Here is an 18,670-nt window from a genome sequence, read left to right on the forward strand (position 1 = left end):
TTTGAATGGTATGTAGGACAAAGGTACTGTTTAAAAATTAACCTAATTTACATATTAATTCTTATATATGGTACATATCCATATAGCATGATATATTAGAATGAGGGAAAGAATGAACGAAAAAAAAGAATTTAAAAAATCAATAAAGACAACCTATTCTTAAAATCAATTTAAAAAATTGTGTAATTCAAAATCTTTATTTAAACAATTTGGGACTAAAGTGTCTAGAATATAGATCCACTTCATCTCTAATTGTCCTAAATCATTAAGTCTATCACCTCCCCTCCAATACTGAGTAGCGTTTCTAATCCCTATGAACTCTAAATGTTTTGGGTCCCTGCTGTGCATTTTGTCAAAATGAGCTGATACAGTGTGTTTTAAATAACCAGTCTTTATGTTATATACATGTTCATTTATTCTAGTTTTCAGATGTCTGGTAGTTCTTCCTATATAAAACAGGTTGCACGAACAACGTAACATGTATATAACATTTGCTGTTGCATGTGATTAGCTCCTTTATATCAAATTTCTTTCCCTCATTTGATTCAAAATTTCTGGTGACTCTATTTCTTTCCTTTGTGTTTTGGCACACGTTGCAGGTTTGACATTTTACAAATCCCATTTGTGCTGTATTCAAAAATTGGTATTCTTATCTTTAATGTAACTACATGTTAGATGATCTTTAATGTTCGGAACCTTTTTGTATACAATAGTGGGGATCTCTTACAAAATGGTCTCTAAGACAGGATCTCTAATTAATATTTTCCAGTGTTTGTTAATTATATCTTTAACCTGATTATATTGAGTATTATGTCTTAAAACTAATGGACCTACAGCTTTTTTAGAATTATTATCCTTTTTTTTTTTTTAAATCAACGATTTTTATTAAGGAAGACTGGGTCCGCAACCATTCCTTCGCCAGTGATCCCATGCTGTATCCGCTCCGCTGTGTGCTGTGGGCCAAAGTCCCGACCACTTCTAGGTGCCTAATGAAATCTGAGGTTCTCACTTCTTGCTTGGCTGCAAAACCCCCATTACCCCCGAGGGGACCGGCCACATCCCCTTCCAGGGGAGTCGAGGGCGATGTTGCAAATTCTGTGCCACACATCTCAGGTAGGATTCGTTTAGGCTGCTCCTTACTTCGTAGTGCTATGGGTTTAAGCGTTTAGTTAAAACTGTGCAGCACCGCCTGCTGGGTCATCTTTGGTCACGTGTCCGTTAATTGAGTAGGCCACACAGCGTCTATAGCCTCCTAAATATCCCCATGTACTTCCGGTAGTGTGTCCGTCAAATTCATGGAAATCCTGCATATGCCACTGAGATCAGTAAACCTGCTATCTATCAGTTGCCCCAAAGCCTCTAGTTTACCTCTTAGTATATTATGAAAGTCCTCCATGTTGCTATCTTTATGTGATGTTCTTGCTTATGTAATAGGTAAAAGCAGGTAAATACTGCTCTACTCGGATCACTTGGTTATCCAAGGGGGGTGATATATGAGTGTGATGATGTTGCGGCCTGTATTCAAGGCCCTAACAGTTTGGACCCAGCATATAGGATCGTAGAAATGAAGACATCCTACAGCTTCATGTCTTCTCCTTCGTTAGCTTAATAAGTTACAGAGCAGGATGCCAAGTTTGCGAGGAGATAGGCGACAAGTTGTTAAAGTTACTTGAAGAGCTCCATAAATTTGCTGCTGATCATGGAGGCACCCCCCCCCCATAATACATTTTATACATTTTATTCTTATATTTTAACAAGTCACTTATTTCCATTTTGTTAACTTCTTCTATAGTTTTTTAACCTTCTCTTCATTATAATTATTTTCTATAAACCGTTGTTTTAGAATCTCAGCCTGTTTTTGATATTCCATATTGTCTTTGCAATTTCTTTTTAACCTAATAAATTGGCTTTTAGGAATATTTGAAAGCCATCTATTAATAAAATTATTTACATCTACTTTTTAAAAAAGTTTTTATTCTTTATCTTGTCATCTTCAAAATAAATTTCAAGGTCTAAAAATTCTACTTTGTTTTGATTATAATTCCATGTAAAGCCGATATTGAATTGATTACTTTCCAAATGTTTCAGAAATTCAGTTAATTGATCTTCAGACCCAGACCAAAAAAAATCATCTATGTACCGACAATAAGGTATTGCGCCCAGTTATGCAGGCTGAACACATAAAGATCCTCCCAGTGAGTCATATACAAATTGGCATAACTGAGCGCAAACCTTGTTCCCATCGCCGTTCCACTAATCTGTAAAAAATATTGGTGATCAAACCAAAAATAATTATGATCCAAAATAAAGGCTATTCCCTCCAAAATAAAATCACTCTGAATGGGTGTCAGTTCTGAGAAAGTATCTGTTTAATTGCCTGTAATCTCAATTTTTTTTTAATGTTCGTATATAGCCAAGATACATCTCCTGTTATTAGCCACCAAGTATCTTTCCATATTATTCCTTCCAATATATTTAATATACTGATTGGTTCAAATTATTTCCTTCATTCTTTACAATTGGATTACTCAAAAAATATTTTTTGAGTGATAGATTCCTTACATATTTTTGTATATCAATTTATGTTTCAAATTTATTTACTCTTGAACTTGGGGCAAAATTGGAATGTTCCTCTGGTTCTGACTGATCTTTAGAAAACACTGCATACCTATTTCTAGTTTCTATTTCTATTGGTCTGTAATTATTGGTTCTTTCCCTATTACTTGTATATTTGGATTTTTTCCAACCTTCTTCTTGTTCATAATGTCTAGGATTTTGGTTGTTACCTCTATTCCTAAATGGATTTGTTGTTTTTGATTCATTATGGTAATTATAATTTCCTCCAGTTCTATCCTGATGGCCATTTTTCTCATGTTGGATAGTACTATGTGTATTTTTATTATACGATTGATGATAGTTATCTCTTTGTGATTCCCTATCCCATTTACTTCCTGTGCAGCTGTTGCTGGACACGGCCAGAGCACTGAGAGATATCAGGTACTGATGTAACTGGAGTGAATAAGGGAACCTTGTTCCTGAGCACAGACATTGGAGCCTGTTATCAGCATGAACTCATATGTGTTAGATCTACATTGGAGAATTATACCAGCTCAAAGATTTAACGGAGCACTCTATTGACGTGGATCACCACTCTGCTAGACACTAATACGTGATCCAGAGACCAAGACCCAAGGTGGAAGTATTACTCAAGTCCCAGAAAGTAATATAGAGGACAGAAGAGGCCCTTCCCTCACCTTTACAGAGCTGACACCTTACCTCATAAGATTGAGGTTACATCTGGTAAGCAGATAGCTTACCACTAGTGCTGATTTGCATAGACGGGAATCATGATTTAAGTGACTTTCATTTCCAGTAAAGAAGCTAAGATCAGCTTTATCTACGCTCCCCCCCCGCCCTTTTTTATAGATACACTGTGTCAGTGCGCTTATTTTATATTATTGATTTTATCTTTCTATTTGCATTTCCAACAGTGAATTTGTTATTTAAAAAAGAAAGATGGTACCATAAATATTACTTTCCTCATGCAGAAAAGTTTATTTTCCTCTTTTTTTTAATGTAAGAAGCACATTAATTGCATATAATTATTAATATCAATGGACTATATATATCTTTGTTTTATGTGTTTATTATTTTATGTTGTCATATTTCCAAACATTCAATTCTGGAAAACATAAAACAAATTCCTATATATTTACTTCATTAACATATCTGATACAAGCTTTGTGAAATCAAGTGATACACACGATGTCCATATTTGCTCATGTAAAAGATCAATAATGTGTGTGCTTCAGTTGGGGTACATAGAAATCAAATGTATGCCTACAGGGGTACTTGCTATAAAAAGGTTGAGAAACACTGCCCTACATTAGCTGCTTTCTCTCAGACCATATACTCTCAAATTATTTTTTAACAATTTAATGTGTCTCCCCCGCAAAATAAGCAGGTGCAAGTTTTTTTTGATAAGTGGCTAAAAATCATCTTGCTTTATCCATTGCCGATTCAATTTATGCTCACGCAGTAATTACATAAGACTACTTTTTTTGAAGTTTTAATCCTAAGAAATATCTTTCCATCAGGATGGTATTAGACCCTGGTTGTCAAATATCTGGTAAGTGAGAGAGGAGGAAACCATATCAATTAATATATAAATGACTTAATAATAGGAGTTTTTTTGTTGATGTTTCTTTTTCCTCCTGATTTTTGTTCATTTTCTTCACATTTTATTTCTTACCCATGGGTCATAAATATTTAAAGGGAAACTAAACCCACATTTTTTCTTTAATGATTCAGATATAGAGCATGCAATTTTAAGTAACTTTCTAATTTACTCCTATTAGCAAATTATCTTCGTTCTCTTGCTTTATTTATTTTAAAAGCAGGAATATAAAGCTTAAAGGGGCAGTTTACTCAAAAAAAATGTCCCCTTTAATTTGTTCCCAATGATCCACTTTACTTGCTGGAGTGTATTAAATTGTTTACAAGTATTTCCATTAGCCTTATATTAGCATTTGAAATAGTTTATTTAGCCTGTGGTATCCCCACCCATCCTGAAAGTTTTCGGCCTCAAGGCCAAGCTGTGTTAACACAGCCAGTAGAATAAATTACACTCCCAGTGGGTTATAGAAGAGATAAGGCAATCAAATGCTACTTTTCCATTGTTCTCTCCAAGTATTGGTGATTGTTTTATGGACAGATAAAAGGTAAAGAAGCAGGTATATTTACACAATGTGATAAAGTAATGAGATCTGATTATAGCTACAAGCTCAACCCATTTTATTAAGTTGTGGCTTCAAAACACAAAATAAGCTAATTCATATACACAAATAAACCTAACAAAAATCAAATCTCATACATTTTATACTCTGCAGCTGGTAAAAAAAGTAATTGGAAACACATTAAGGGAAAAACTATTTTCTAGTATACTGTCCCTTTAAGAGCTGGCCCATTTTTGGTTCAAAACCTGGGTTATGCTTGCTTATTGGTTTCCTAAATGTAGCCACTTATAAACAAGCGCTATCCAGGGTGCTGAACCTAAAATGGCTGGCTCCTAAGCTTTAAAGGGACGTGAAACCCAAAAATGTTCTTTCATGATTCAGACATAACATACAATTTTAAACAACTTTCCAATTTACTTCTATTTTTTAATTTGCTTCCGTCTCTTGTTATCCTTTTCTGAAAGGTTTATCTAGGTAAGCTCAGGAGCAGCAAAGAACCTAGGTTCTAGCTGCTGATTGGTGGCTGCATAGATATACCGAATGTCATTGGCTCACCCATGTGGTCAGTTAGAAACCAGTAGTGCATTGCTGCTCCTTCAGCAAATGATACCAAGAGAATGAAACAAATTAGATAATAGAAGTAAATTATAAAGTTGTTTAAAATTATATTCTCTATCGGAATCATGAAAGAAAATATTTGGGTTTCATGCCCCTTAAAGTTCCTGCTTTTGAAATAAAGATAGCACAAGAACGAAGAAAAATTGATAGTAGGAGTAAATTAGAAAGTTGCTTAAAATTGCATGCTCTATCTGAATCATAAAAGAAAAATTTTAGGTTTAGTATCCCTTTAATTTATTTTAGACATGACATTAATAGTAAACATACATAACTGTTATTGTAATGAATGTATCTATACTATGGCCTTCTTTGTATCGTGATATTTTGTCCTGGGTGGAGCATTGTGTTGCATTTTGTATGAATATATCCATTGTGGATAATACAATAAAATATAAAAAAAGTATTGGCAAGTGTGCAATATATTCACAATTAATAAAGTTTGAAGTGGCTCATTATTAGTGTAAAGAAACACACCAAATATATACAGTGTTCCAAGTTCTTTCAGTTTATACTCAACAAAACTCTTTAGTTTAATGTTCAATATCATAGAGAGGTAGAGTATTTATAATTTAGCTATTCACAACAAACTTTTCATAATTTCACATCAGCATATACATATTAGTTAATGCTGGTAAGTATATTGCTAATTATATATAAAGTTGTGCAAGAAAAAAAAATACAAACAAGAGAATTACATGGACACTATAGTGCATTGCAGCATGTAGTTTTAGCACTAGTGACCCTGCAATGCTTTGTGTTTAACTTCCACAAAGGTACCGCTCGTGCTCGGGAAAAACAGAGAATTGCTGGCCCTGATTGGATAAAGTAGAAAAGGCAGCAGCATAAATTTTCACCAAGTTTATTTGGCTATACAAAAGCCCACAACGTTTCGGGGTGTTACCCCTTAATCATGTGGATACAGAGTAACACTGAAATGCATCATTATATACACAGGTGTAATTAGGAGACAATTAGCAAACAGCCATTAATTTAACCTATTCACATTTATATTACCATCTAGTGGTCAATCCCTAAAATTACATCTTAATTTCTTTAACCATCGATACAAAAAGAACATAGTGCATATAAACTCTGAAAATTGCAATTTTAAAATACAGAAAGCAGTCTATTGCAAAAAAACATCATCATTAAAATATAATCTCATAGAAAGATAGACCAATCTAGGTCTCTATTCATGCCCTTGGGTTGTAAGGTTTCTAACGTAAAAATCCAAAAAGCTTCTCTCCTTTTTAAGAGATTCTCCCTGTTGCCACCCCTCCTAGGTCTATGAACCTGCTCAATGATTTGAAACCTAAGTTGTGAAATATGATGTTTAGCTTTAATAAAATGAAATGCAACTGGAGCATCTAAATTACCCCTCCTAATACTAGATTTGTGTTCATTCATTCTTTCACAAGCCTTATGTGTTGTCTCACCCACATAAAGGAGCCCACATGGGCATTTAATAATATAAATGACATATTCACTGTTACAATTGCAATAGCAATTAATGTCAATTTTTTTTCCTGTATGTGGGTGAAAGAATGCAGCACCCTTGATCATGTTGCTGCAGCTAAAGCACCCCAAACATGGGTAACATCCTTTATTTGCACTGGTAATGTATGTGGTAATATGTGCACTGGTAATGTATGTTTATGTATGCCAAATTGGCAGCACTAGATACATTACCAGTGCAAATAAAGGATGTTACCTATGTTTGGGGTGCTTTAGCTGCAGCAACATGATCAAGGGTGCTGCATTCTTTCACCCACATACAGGAAAAAAAATTGACATTAATTGCTATTGCAATTGTAACAGTGAATATGTCATGCCCATGTGGGCTCCTTTATGTGGGTGAGATGACACAAGGCACGTGAAAGAATGAATGAACACAAATCTAGTATTAGGAGGGGTAATTTAAATTGCTCCAGTTGCATTTCATTTTATTAAAGCTAAACAACATCATATATCACAACTTAGGTTTCAAATCATTGAGCAGGTTCATAGACCTAGGAGGGGTGGCAACAGGGAAAATCTCTTAAAAAGGAGAGAAGCTTTTTGGATTTTTACATTAGAAACCTTACAACCCAAGGGCATGAATATAGACCTAGATTGGTCTATCTTTCTATGAGATTATCTTTTAATGATGATGTTTTTTGCAATAGACTGCTTTATGTATTTTAAAATTGCAATTTATATAGAGTTTATATGCACTATGTTCTTTTGTATCGATTGTTAAAGAATAAAGAAATTAAGATGTAATTTTAGGGATTGACCACTAGATGGTAGTATAAATGTGAATAGGTTAAATTAATGGCTGTTTGCTAATTGTCTCCTAATTACACCTGTGTATATAATTATGCATTTCAGTGTTACTCTGTATCCACATGATTAAGGAGTAACACCCCGAAACGTTGTGGGCTTTTGTATAGCCAAATAAACTTGGTGAAAATTTATGCTGCTGCCTTTTCTACTTTATCTACCGTTTGGGTTTGCAGGATCCCTGGCAGCGTGCAGTTGGTACATGTGTGCTGGACTTTCCTTGACTTGGCCCTGATTGGATACAGCAGCTGAGCCAATCAGCAGTGGTGGCTGCACAGTTTGGTTGTATGACTATCACTGTGCTGATTGGCTTACCGGCTGTATCTGCTTGGAACTAGCTGTTCTCTGCATTTTCAGGGGCAACAAGTTTAAAATTAAACTAGTTTCACTCAATTATATACCAAAAAAATAGTCTTCAAGACTTGACCAAAAGATCTGAGGGGATCAGTTACAGTTTACAGTTTGAGCAATACATAAAAGCAAGCAAATTCCTTCAAACCACTGGTATCAATTGCTGGGTCTGTTCGCCACCTGTCTCCTCTTTCCATAAATAGCAGTGTTCTGTAGGGAAGAAAAAACAATTAAAAAAAAAACAATTCAAAAGTCAACCAAAAATATGCAATGAAAAAAGAAAATGAAGATAGAAAATTAAGCAAGTAGTTTGGCGATACCTTTAATTTTGAACTAAGGTATATTTAGTTTAAAACTTTCAATACCTCTTAGATCCCTTTGCCAGGCAGAATATTGAAAAAAGGTTAGTTTAAATGTTAACAAAACCTAGGGAGTTCATTTTTTAGTGTGCTTGGAAATTGTAACTCATGCATATGAAAGGGCATTAATTTAAATATGTTAAAATATTCTTGCATGAAAAAAGATTTTAAAGTTGTTTATTTATTAATTCATTAACATAAAGTAGATGTCTATGTACATCTGGGTCGTAAGGACTGCTTGCTTATTGGCTCATAAGCAGAACTTCAACTGCCTTATTTATGGACAGTGATACTTCTCAACTTACAAATACAATTTTATTTTCTCTTCTCACTATAGAAACATACCTTTAAAAATAAAGAATTCCTAGTTTAAGGGACATGAAACCCCAAATTTTTATTTAATGTATTGGATATAACATAATTTTAAACAAATTTCCAATTTACTTCTATTATCAAATTTGCTTCATTATTTTGTTATCTTTTGCTGAAGGAACAGCATTGCACTTCTGGCAGCATGATGAACACATCTAGTTAGCCAATCACAAGAGACAAATGTGTGCAGGCACCAATTAGAAGCAGCTCCCACTAGTGTAGGATATGTCCGTATTATTTTTCAACAAGGGATACCACATTTGAAAATAGAAGTTAATTTAAAAGTATCTTAAAAATTACATGTTCTATCTGAATCATGCAAGTTTAATTTTGACTTTCCTATGCTTTTAAGATGGTATATTTTGTTTTATATTTATATACAGGGTTATTGTTAGAAAATAAGGGCGGGCCGTGGACTCACCATGTCAAGAAATAAATATATTTATCAGGTAAGCATGCATTTTTTTTTTTTTTCTTATGACACAGTGAGTCCACGGAATCATCAATTACTGTTGGGAATCAATACCCAAGCTAGAGGACAGACGACTAGGGAGGGACAATATCAGTAACCTAAACAGAAGGCACCACTGCTTGAAGAACCTTTCTCCCAAAAGAGGCCTCAGCCGAGGCAAAAGTATCAAATTTGGAAAAAGTATGCAGAGAGGACCAAGTTGCAGCCTTGCAAATCTGTTCTACAGAATCATCATTTTGAAAGCCCAGGAAGAGGAAACAGCCCACGTGGAATGAGCTGTGATTCTCTCAGGAGGTTGCTGTCCAGCCATCTCATAAGCCAAAACAAATTATACTCTTCAGCCAAAGAGAAAGGGAAGTAGCGGTAACTTCCTGACCTTTGCATTTCCCAGAGAAACAAACAATGTAGGAGACTGGCGAAAATCCTTAGTCGCCTGCAAGAAGAATTTCAGAGCACGCACCACATCTAGGTTGTGTAACAAACGTACCTTGTGAGAAGAAGGATTAGGACATAGAGAAGGAACAATGATTCCCTGATCAATATTCCTATCCAAAACCACCTTAGTAAGGAAACCTAACTTAGTACAAAGAACTACCTTATCAGTAGAAAGATCAGATAAGGGGAATCACACTGCAGTGCAGAGAGTTCTGAGACTCTCCGAGCAGCAAGAAACAAATGGAATGCATCGGCTCAAACGGAGCCTGCTGTAAAACTTTAAGAACAAGGTTAATACTCCATGGAAGAGTAACAGGTTTAAACAGAGGCCTGATTGTGACCAAGGCCTGACAAAAAAATTGCACGTCTGGCACATCCACCAGACGCTTACGTAGCAAAATAGACAAAGCAGAGATCTGACCTTTCAGAGTACTTGCTGACAAACCCTTCTCCAGACCTTTCTCCAGAAAAGACAATCCTAGGAATACCGACTCTACTCCAAGAGTAACCATTGGATTCACACCAATAAAGATATTTACGCCATATTTTATGGTAATCTATCTAGTAACCAGCTTGCGAGCCTGGATCATAGTCTCAATGACCGACTAGGAAACCCCACGCTTGTATAAGGTTAAGCGTTCAATCTCCAAGCAGGCAAGATTTGGATGAAGGAAGGAACCCTGAAGTAGAAGGTCCTTCCTCAGAGGCTGTCTCCAAGGTGGAAGAGATGACATTTCCACTAGGTCTGCATACCAGATCCTGCGAGGCCACACCGGCGCTATAAAAAACACCAATGCTCTCTCCTGCTTGATATGAGCAATAACTCGTGGAAGAAGTGCAAACTGAGGAAATAGGTATGCCAGACTGAATTCCCAAGGGAAAGCCAGAGCATCTATCAGAGTGACCTGTGGAGCCCTCAACCTCAAACCATACCTCGGCAGCTTGGCATTCTGCAGAGATGCCATTAGATCCAATTCCGGTAGCCCCCACTTGAGGGACAAGTTTGAAAACACCTCCGGATGGAGTTCACTCCTCGGGATGAAAAGTCTGTCTGCTCAGAAAATCCGCTTCCCAATTGTCCACTCCTGGAATTTGGATCACAGATAGACAGCAGTTGAGGGCACTCCACCCACAGAATAATTTGAGCTACCTCTTTCATGGCCAAGTAACTCCAAGTTCCTCCCTGGTGGTTGATGTAAGCCACTGAGGTTATGTTGTCCGACTGGAACCTGATAAACTGGGCTAAAGCTAACTGGGGCCAAGCCAGAAAAACATTGAAGATTACTTTCAGCTCTAGGATGTTTATGGGAAGAGCTGACTCTTCCTGACTCTTCCTGAGACCAGAGACCCTGAGCCTTTAACGAGTCCCAGACTGCTCCCCTGCCCAGCAGACTCGCGTCCGTGGTCACAATCACCCATGAAGGTCTGCGAAAGCAAGTTCCCTGAGAGAGGTGTTCCTGAGAAGGCCACCATGGAAGAGAGTCTCTTGTTGCCTGATCCAGATCTATTTGTTGAGACAGATCCGCATAGTCCCGGTTCCATTGCCTTAGCATGCATAACTGCAGAGTTCTGAGATGGAACCGAGCAAATGGAATGATGTCCATGGAAGCTACCATCAGATCAATTACCTCCATACATTGAGCTACTGACGACCGAAGAAAGGACTGAAGGGCAAGGCAAGAATCAAAAATCTTGGACTTTCTGACCTCTGTCAGAAATATCTTCATTGATAGTAATCTAAGGGACCATAATAGATTCCCTACCCTTGTAACTGGAACAAGGGAACTCTTTCCCAGATTCACCTTCCATCCGTGGGAATGAAGAAAAGACAACAATATCTCAGTATGAGAGTTTGCTTGTTAAAAAGACGGCGCCTGAACAAGAATGTCATCCAGAGACCGGATCAATGCCAATAGAGCTCCCAGAACCTTTAAGAAGATTCTGGGAACTGTGGCAAGGCCAAACGGAAGAGCTACAAACTTAAAGTGATTGTCCAGAAAGGCAAATCTCAGAAATTTGTGATGATCCCAGTGAATGGGAACATGAAGGTACACATCCTTCAGGTCTATGGTCATCAAGAACTGACCATCTTGGACCAAGGGAAGAATGGAACATATAGTTTCCATCTTGAAGGACGGTACTCTGAGATACTTGTTTAGACATTTTAAGTCTAGAATTGGTCTGAAGGTTCCCTCTTTCTTGGGAACCACAAACAGATTTGAATAAAATCCTAGACCCTGTTCCTGAATTGGAACTGGAACTATCACTCCCAGGTCAGAAAGATCCTGTAACATTTTAAGAACGTCTCTCTTTTTATCTGGTTTACAGATAATCTGGAGAGGCAGAACCTACCCCTAGCAGGAAAAGTCTTGAATTCTAACTTGTAACACAGGGATACGATGTCCACTGCCCAGAGTTCTGGAACATCCCGTATCCAAGCTTGAGCAAATTGAGAAAGTCTGCCCCCAAATGGATCTGATCCCGGATCAGGGGCAAACCCTTCATGCTTACTTGGAATCAGCTGCTGGTTTCTTAGATTTCCTCTTATCTTACGGCAGGAAGAACCTTTACCGCCCGTGATATCTGAAATGATATCTGCCAGCCAGGTCCAAACAAGGTTTTACCCTTGTAAGAGATTGCCAAAAGCTTAGACTTAGATGAAATATCTGTAGACCAGGATTTTAACCATAAGGCTCTGCGAGCTAGAACAGCAAAACCAGATATTTTTGCTCCCAGTTTAATGACTTGTAAGGAGGCATCAGTGATAAAGGAATTGGCTAATTTAAGAGCCTTAATCCTGTCCTGGATAATTTCCAAGGGAGTTTCCACTTGAATAGAGTCAGACAATGCATCAAACCAGTAGGCTGCCACACTAGTCACAGTGGCAATACATAATGCAGGAGACCCTGATGAACATACATCCTTTTTAGTAAGGCCTCCAGCTTTTTTTCCTTAAATGAACAGCTATCCTCTATGGGAATAGTGGTTCTCATAGCCAAAGTGGAGATCGTTCCTTACACCTTGGGAACCATCTGCCATGACTCATTGGTAGAGTCAGCCACTGGAAAACATCTTCTTGAAAATTGGAGATGGAGAGAAAGGGATTCCAGGCTTCTCCCACTCCCATGCAATAATTTGTGAAGCACGGTCCGGTACAGGAAATACCTCCACCGCGGAGGGAACACCAAAGTACTTATTTAGCTTGCTAGATTTTTTTAGGGTTAACGACAGTTGTATCGGAGTCGTTAAGAGTAGCCAAAACCTCCTTTAACATACAGAGGTGTTCCAGCTTAAATCTGAAGGATACAACTTCAGCATCAGAAGAAGGAATTATATTGTCAGAATCTGAGATTTCACCCTCAGAGGCTACCGACGTGTCTTCCTCCTCAGACTTCTGAGAAAGAACAACTTGTTTAGCCAAAACTGGATCATAAACCTTACTCACTGAATCTTTAAACTTCCTCTTGCGTCTTTCCTGAAGCATGGGAATGGCAGCTAATGCTGCAGATACCACAGAGGATACCTGGGCAGCAATTTCTGCCTGCAAATAAACTCCTCCAGGAGCATGAGAGGAACCGCAGGGCACTGGAAGAGGGGGTTCAACATGGTTGCAAAAACAAAGCTTGAATTCAACAGATGGCAAGGCCTCTTGTTCCATTTGCAAATAACAACAGTGTCAAAAAAACACACAAAAAATACTTTTCCCTTTTTTAAAAAAAAGAAAAAAAAATTTAAATTAAACACTGTCTCTTTAAGGCATAAGACTTTTTAAAAAATTATATCAACAATAATACAGATATAATGCCCCCATGTTGGCACCCTCTACACCTCAACTAACTGCTGAGGTGCCTACCTGCCCCAGATGACCAGGATTCTGCCTAAACAGGGTAGAAAGGAAACGTCACAGAACCGGATCCCCCTAGAGCCAAGAGAAAGCGAAATCGGATATATCTGATGCTGGAGCTGGTAACTTGATGAGTCACCACTCCGGAGTCTCCTGTAATATGCGCTAGAAAGCGCGTGCTCCGACTGCCACCACAGCAAAAAGGACCGCCTCTCTTAGCGCATGGTCGGTTTTACACAGTCCTGGACCAGTTAAATAACCGGAGCCAGGAGAAATAAACTGAGCCACCAATGAGCCGGGTATTAACCCTGTAGTGCCCAAGCATACACTATCTCCTCACTTCACCAGTGCCTGCTAATCTGCCCAATAAAGATCCCTACTAGGATCAATCTATAACGCCTCATTTTTTTCTTTATTTTGCAGCATGAATTATAAGCTGCTTAAAGTGCCAGTGTCCGTGATACTCCAAGGAAAAAAAATTGGCACTTTCCTGTGTTATAGGCTGTCCGGCAGAAAAGACAGCTCACCAGGCATGAGAGTAGGCCACTCCTCACATGGGCCTGTGAAGAAAAAAGATCAGAGTAAACCTAATTAGGCTTACTACATTAGGGCAGCAATCATGTTGAAAAAACGCAGTGAGGCCCACCCCACAAGTTCTCAACTGCTTAAAAGCCACCACTGCCCTACTGCAGAAACTGACGTGAAGTACTGCTAAACCCAGCTTGGAAGATCAGAGTAAACTGGCTCTGGCTTAAAATAATAAAATCTTGACTGAAGTAAATCTTTTCAGACACCAAAACTTCACCGCCTCCTTGCACCGAAGGCAAAGAGAATGACTGGGGGTTGTGGGAAGGGAAGTGGTGCGCTTTGCCTCCTCCTGCTGGCTAGGAGTGATATTCCCAACAGTAATTGATGATTCCGTGGACTCACTGTATCATGAGGAAGAAAGTTTTGATTGCTCTTCTGAGCAGATATAATATTTATTTTTGCTACTCTGTTTCCTTGAAAATGAATTGAAGAAAACTGAAAATTAAATATTGAGTTTACCCTCTATAGGGTAGCAGAATTGTTTATCCCTTATCTCTTTCATGGTTGCAAGCCCCCTGATGCTGTTCTGTTGTGTTTGCAATGTGGATGGGCTGTTTTTGGAGCCAGTTGCTGATAGAGGGTAAGTATGTTTTTTATGTATTTTTTTCTTCTTTGAGGTAATTTTAGTTGCCAATTTTATTAGACCCCTACTATTTAGGCAACCTCAAATAAAACAATGTATTCTATAATTATTTGGAAAAGGAAAAACAAAACATTTAGGGCTCGGTTACAAGTGAAGCGCTAAATATTACTTGCGTGCAAGCTAGAAATCGTGCTCACGGGAGCTCGCTTCCATAGGCTCCAATGAGAGCCTCATTCAGAGACGTCATAAGAACCTAAGCACAGCAAAGTGGGGGTAAGTAGCATAGCGATTGCAGCATTTAAACATGTGTGTGTATATGCTTATACATATATATATGTATGTGTGGTTATGTGTATATGCTTATACACACATATACATATATATATATATATATATATATATATATATGTTATGCGTATATGTATATGTGTATATATATATATATATATATATATATATATATATATATATGTATGTGTGGTTATGTGTATATGCTTATACACACATATACATATATATATATATATATATATATATATATATGTTATGTGTATATGCTTATACACATATATATATATATATATATATATATATATATATATATATGTGTATGTGTGGTTATGTGTATATGCTTATATACATATACAGTATATGTATGTGTTTATTTTTGACTGTACTGTCCCTTTATCTTTCAAATTTCCCTTACTTAAGTAATGTAACCATGCTTTTTTCACATTTGACTAAGACCTCTGCTATTAACATACATTTAATTCACACACACACACACACACACTAAAACTTAATCACTTGGCTGTAATGCAATGCACTCTCTTGCCATAACAAACATACTTCTTATAACTAAAAAGATAGCATTTTGTTTAGTTCAGTTATGTAAAAATAGTGCTTGCACAGGCCTATTGCATCTCTTTTTATGAGCAATACTAGCAGTGGGATTAAGAAAGCATATAAATGTTTCTTATGCTCAGGAGACGTGGCATTCTGAATTGAAATGTTTTTACTACTATTTTCTCAATAATATATGAAGAACAAACATGAAAGATTTTTTTCTATTAAGAAAAACAAACATAAAATCAGATGATAAATGGGTATTTCTAAGAATGAAGACCAATTCTGGATTTTAACTTAAGGTGTACCATTACATGTGATTCATATCTTAGGGAGTCTCAAATTAAAATACTACATAGGTTTTATTTAACGCCTAAAATTGCCTCAAGGTGGTTTAATTGTAAAAGGAACTGTGTTAAATGTAATTTATTTGATCCCAACTTAAAACATCTTCTATGGGAATGTCCGAAAATTGGACAATTTTGGGCAAAGATCAGTTTTTGGGCCTCTAGGATCTTAAAATACAAGATTAACTTGAATTTCTTGAATATTCTACTTGTACTTAATAAGCAATTCAAACAGGAAAATATTAAATTAACGTCTATGATAATCTTGTTAGGAGAAAATGTGTAATGAAAAGGTAGCTACTAAAAAGAGGTCCTAGCTTGAAGGAATTTCACTTGGTTATGTTAGAACAACTGAACATAGAATTATTTGACTTATTGTATGATAAGGATGTAAGATTAACTGATTTCAATGAAAAATGGGGAGATTTCATTAATAGTTTAGAACCTCAGGTAAAAAAATAGAATTCTGGCTCCACTTAGAATGTAATGTGCAGGGCCGCCATCAGGGGGTGACAGGGGTGACTCCTGTCAGGGGCCCAATGGGCTAGGGGGGCCACATGAGGCAAGAATTAAAAAAAAAAAAAAATTTTTAAAATTTTGGTAGCCACCAGTGGGTACTACAGCAGAGTGCTAATTGAGCATGGGAAATCTTATTACAAGGAGTAAAGTATTAGCATTTGAGAGGATTTCTGAGTGTGCACTAAACCACTATGCACAGTGTGAGACAGACTTGGCACTTTGTAGAGTGTGTGCCTGAGTCAGACGGCTGATCACTTTCATTTGCAGAGGAGGTAGGAATTACTTAGCAAATGTTTTTTATTTCTTTGTGCAATTTAAGATTGTAACTTCAGTGTGGTAGTAGTTGTATGGTGGGGCCAGCGGTCCATAAAAACACATTTTTTTTTAGCAGCAATGTATTTATGATTATTTGACAATGCTGTAGAAATTCTATATTTAAAACCATGCAGAAATGTTTCCTCCTCAATACACAAATGATATATATTACATTCCAATTTACTGCCCCTTTATGCAAGGACTTTCCAGATACAAGGGGGCATTTTATCTAAGATTCTTACATCTGCATAACATGTTATACTCTCAGACTAAGATTGCTCAGTGTTGGAAATGAGACAGGTTAACTTAAAACTGTTCAGTTTACTCTACAGCTGACTTAATTTTGAAATGCATACCAGCAAGTTTAAATCCTGCATTTAACCAGATCTAATGGTATGAGTACCACAGCTTATGGTTCCCCCAAGACCATATAGAGTACAGCATTTTCAAAATCCACAAGTACAGCTGACAGATGGGAACATTTGTACACTATATTTGAAGTGGTGCTCTTGGTTGGGGAAAATATCAAACAAACATATGTCAACCTTTTAAAAGTACTGTTCTTCATCTAGCCATCTACCCGGATCATTAATGTACAATTTTGAATTCACAGAATTATTTTTGTTTGCACATTTACAAATATGATTCTTTAAAAAGTGATCTCTTAATTTCTGCATTTTCTTTATCATGCATGTCACACACTGTTGATTTAGGGGATGCAAGGTGCATACATGTTTCCTCCTGTGAGTGTTTCTGTGGGTTTCTGTGTTGATGTCTTTGTGCTTTGGTTTGTGTCTCTATGAGTGTGTATGTATTTTTTTCTGTTGGTATCTCTGTGAGGGTGTGTGCGTATGTCTTTGTGCATTTTCTGTGGATGTCTGTGAGGGTGTGTGCATATGTCTTTGAGCTTTTTCTATGAGTGTCTGTGAGGGTGGGCGCGTGTTTGTCTTTGTGCATTTTCTCTGGATGCCTCCGTGAGGGTGGGTGTGTATGTCTGTGTTTTCTGTGGATGTCTCTGTGAGGGTGTGTGTGTGTGTGTGTGTGTGTGTGTATGTCTGTGTTTTCTGTGGATGTCTCTGTGAGGGTGTGTATTTTCTGTGGGTGTTTCTGTGAGGGTGTGTGTGTGTGTATGTCTTTGTGTGTTTTCTGTGGATGTCTAAGTGAGGGTGATTATGTATGTATTTCTGTGTTTTCTGAGGGTGTCTGTGTGTGTGTGTATGTCTTTGTGTGTTTTCTGAGGCTGTCTCTGTTGGTGTTTCCTTGGGTGTATGTGCAAGTTTGAGTTTGTGTGTGTGTCCATTGTCTGTTCCTTTTTAAGACATTTTGACCTTACTACTGATTATTCACATCTTTCTACAGACTTTGAGACTAATGAGACCTTTCTGGAAGTCACCAATCCACCATTTAACCGTTAAATTATTGTTTAGGCAGTTCAGGGCCCTTCCTTTCAGCCACTGCATGCTGTTGTCATCATTTAGTTGGCATCTTCCTTTACAAAAAGATAATCAGAACTCCATATTTTGTTTTCTAATTCTCCTTTTTTTACAAAACTGTAGTGTACCTCATTACTTGTCAGGTCAATGTAAACAAGTGCTAAGTATCTGTTTGGGTGTCTGTGTCTGAGTTTCTTTGCGTGTTTGCTAGAGTTTCTATATGTGAATCCTTATGTGTGAGTGTGTGTGTGTGTGTTTCAGTGTATGTTACTACCTTTACAACATTTCCAAGTTTAAATAGACACTATTATATAGAATAAAGCGCATATACGTTTTAGTCACTTGGTCAAAAATTGCAAATGTCAAAGGAGAGGGGGGGGGGCCCTGATCAATGGTTAAGTCAGGGGCCCCAAAATTTCTAGTGGCGGCCCTGGTAATGTGTTTATATTATCAGTTCTTGGAGTAATTAAAAGATCTAGGGCTATATTTGTTCGAATTAGGCTCTGGAAGAGAAAGTTACTTGAGGTACG

General features: G+C 37.2%; 1 protein-coding gene across 2 annotated transcripts in view; it reads right to left on the reverse strand.

Annotated features, from left to right (window-relative positions):
- Positions 1-7,785: 7,785 nt before the first annotated feature.
- The window catches only part of LOC128663867 (phospholipid scramblase 3), a 95,340-nt gene continuing 84,455 nt past the window's right edge, over positions 7,786-18,670 (reverse strand). For both annotated transcript variants that reach the window (XM_053718425.1, XM_053718424.1), the window contains exon 8: positions 7,786-8,237. In XM_053718425.1, coding sequence (XP_053574400.1) covers positions 8,184-8,237 — 54 coding nt within the window. In that variant the 3' untranslated portion in view covers positions 7,786-8,183. The remainder of the gene's footprint in view (positions 8,238-18,670) is intronic.

This window comes from Bombina bombina, chromosome 6 (assembly GCF_027579735.1).
Source record: "Bombina bombina isolate aBomBom1 chromosome 6, aBomBom1.pri, whole genome shotgun sequence".
Lineage (NCBI taxonomy): Eukaryota > Metazoa > Chordata > Amphibia > Anura > Bombinatoridae > Bombina > Bombina bombina.